This window comes from Monopterus albus, unplaced genomic scaffold, assembly GCF_001952655.1.
Source record: "Monopterus albus unplaced genomic scaffold, M_albus_1.0 scaffold319.1, whole genome shotgun sequence".
Lineage (NCBI taxonomy): Eukaryota > Metazoa > Chordata > Actinopteri > Synbranchiformes > Synbranchidae > Monopterus > Monopterus albus.
In genome coordinates, this window is record NW_018128199.1 from 70,208 (window position 1) to 70,791 (window position 584).

The 584-nt window shown below is 36.3% G+C and overlaps 1 protein-coding gene across 1 annotated transcript in view; it reads right to left on the reverse strand.

The window, feature by feature from the left end:
- LOC109974058 (uncharacterized) overlaps positions 1–584 on the reverse strand; it is an 18,681-nt gene that overhangs the window by 786 nt on the left and 17,311 nt on the right. Inside the window, 2 exon segments of the mRNA XM_020624065.1 lie at positions 1–2; positions 5–107. The exon segment at positions 1–2 is cut by the window's left edge and continues 272 nt beyond it. Of these exon segments, the coding sequence (XP_020479721.1) occupies positions 1–2; positions 5–107 (105 nt within the window).

Here is a 584-nt window from a genome sequence, read left to right on the forward strand (position 1 = left end):
TTGGCTCTCCCACTCGTGAAGGGCTGTGTGAGTTCTCGCAAAGGTACCTGCTTCTCATCAGTCCCATAGACAGATCCCTTTTCTCCATGGGAAAGCACGCACACCACCTAAGATCAGCGACAGACACTTTAAGTTTGTGCTATGTCTCAGTTTAACCCGAATTTTAGATGCATTTCTGAATGACACATAATATTTAGCTTGAGTTAAACATGAGATCATTTCATATGCAAGCAACTGCAATTCATCACAAGTCAACAAGCTTTTAAAAAATGGATTATTTGGCAGGACTATTATGAATAAACAGTGTGACATTTTGAAATATTTGGCCTTTCCTTTTCTTGTTGAGAATCATATATGAAGATTTGATTTGATTTATTCTTTCAAGCATGTAAAAACAGTTGATATGACAACACACATAATTTTACACATAATCCAATATCAATTTGCTTATACCTAGTACATGCTTGAATGGAGTAGGAAGAAGTCAGACTTATCCAGTCCTACCCCATGACATCATCTTACCATCATTGGTTTGCAAGCAGTAAATGATTCACTTCTACCCACACACATATTATACTAAAAAA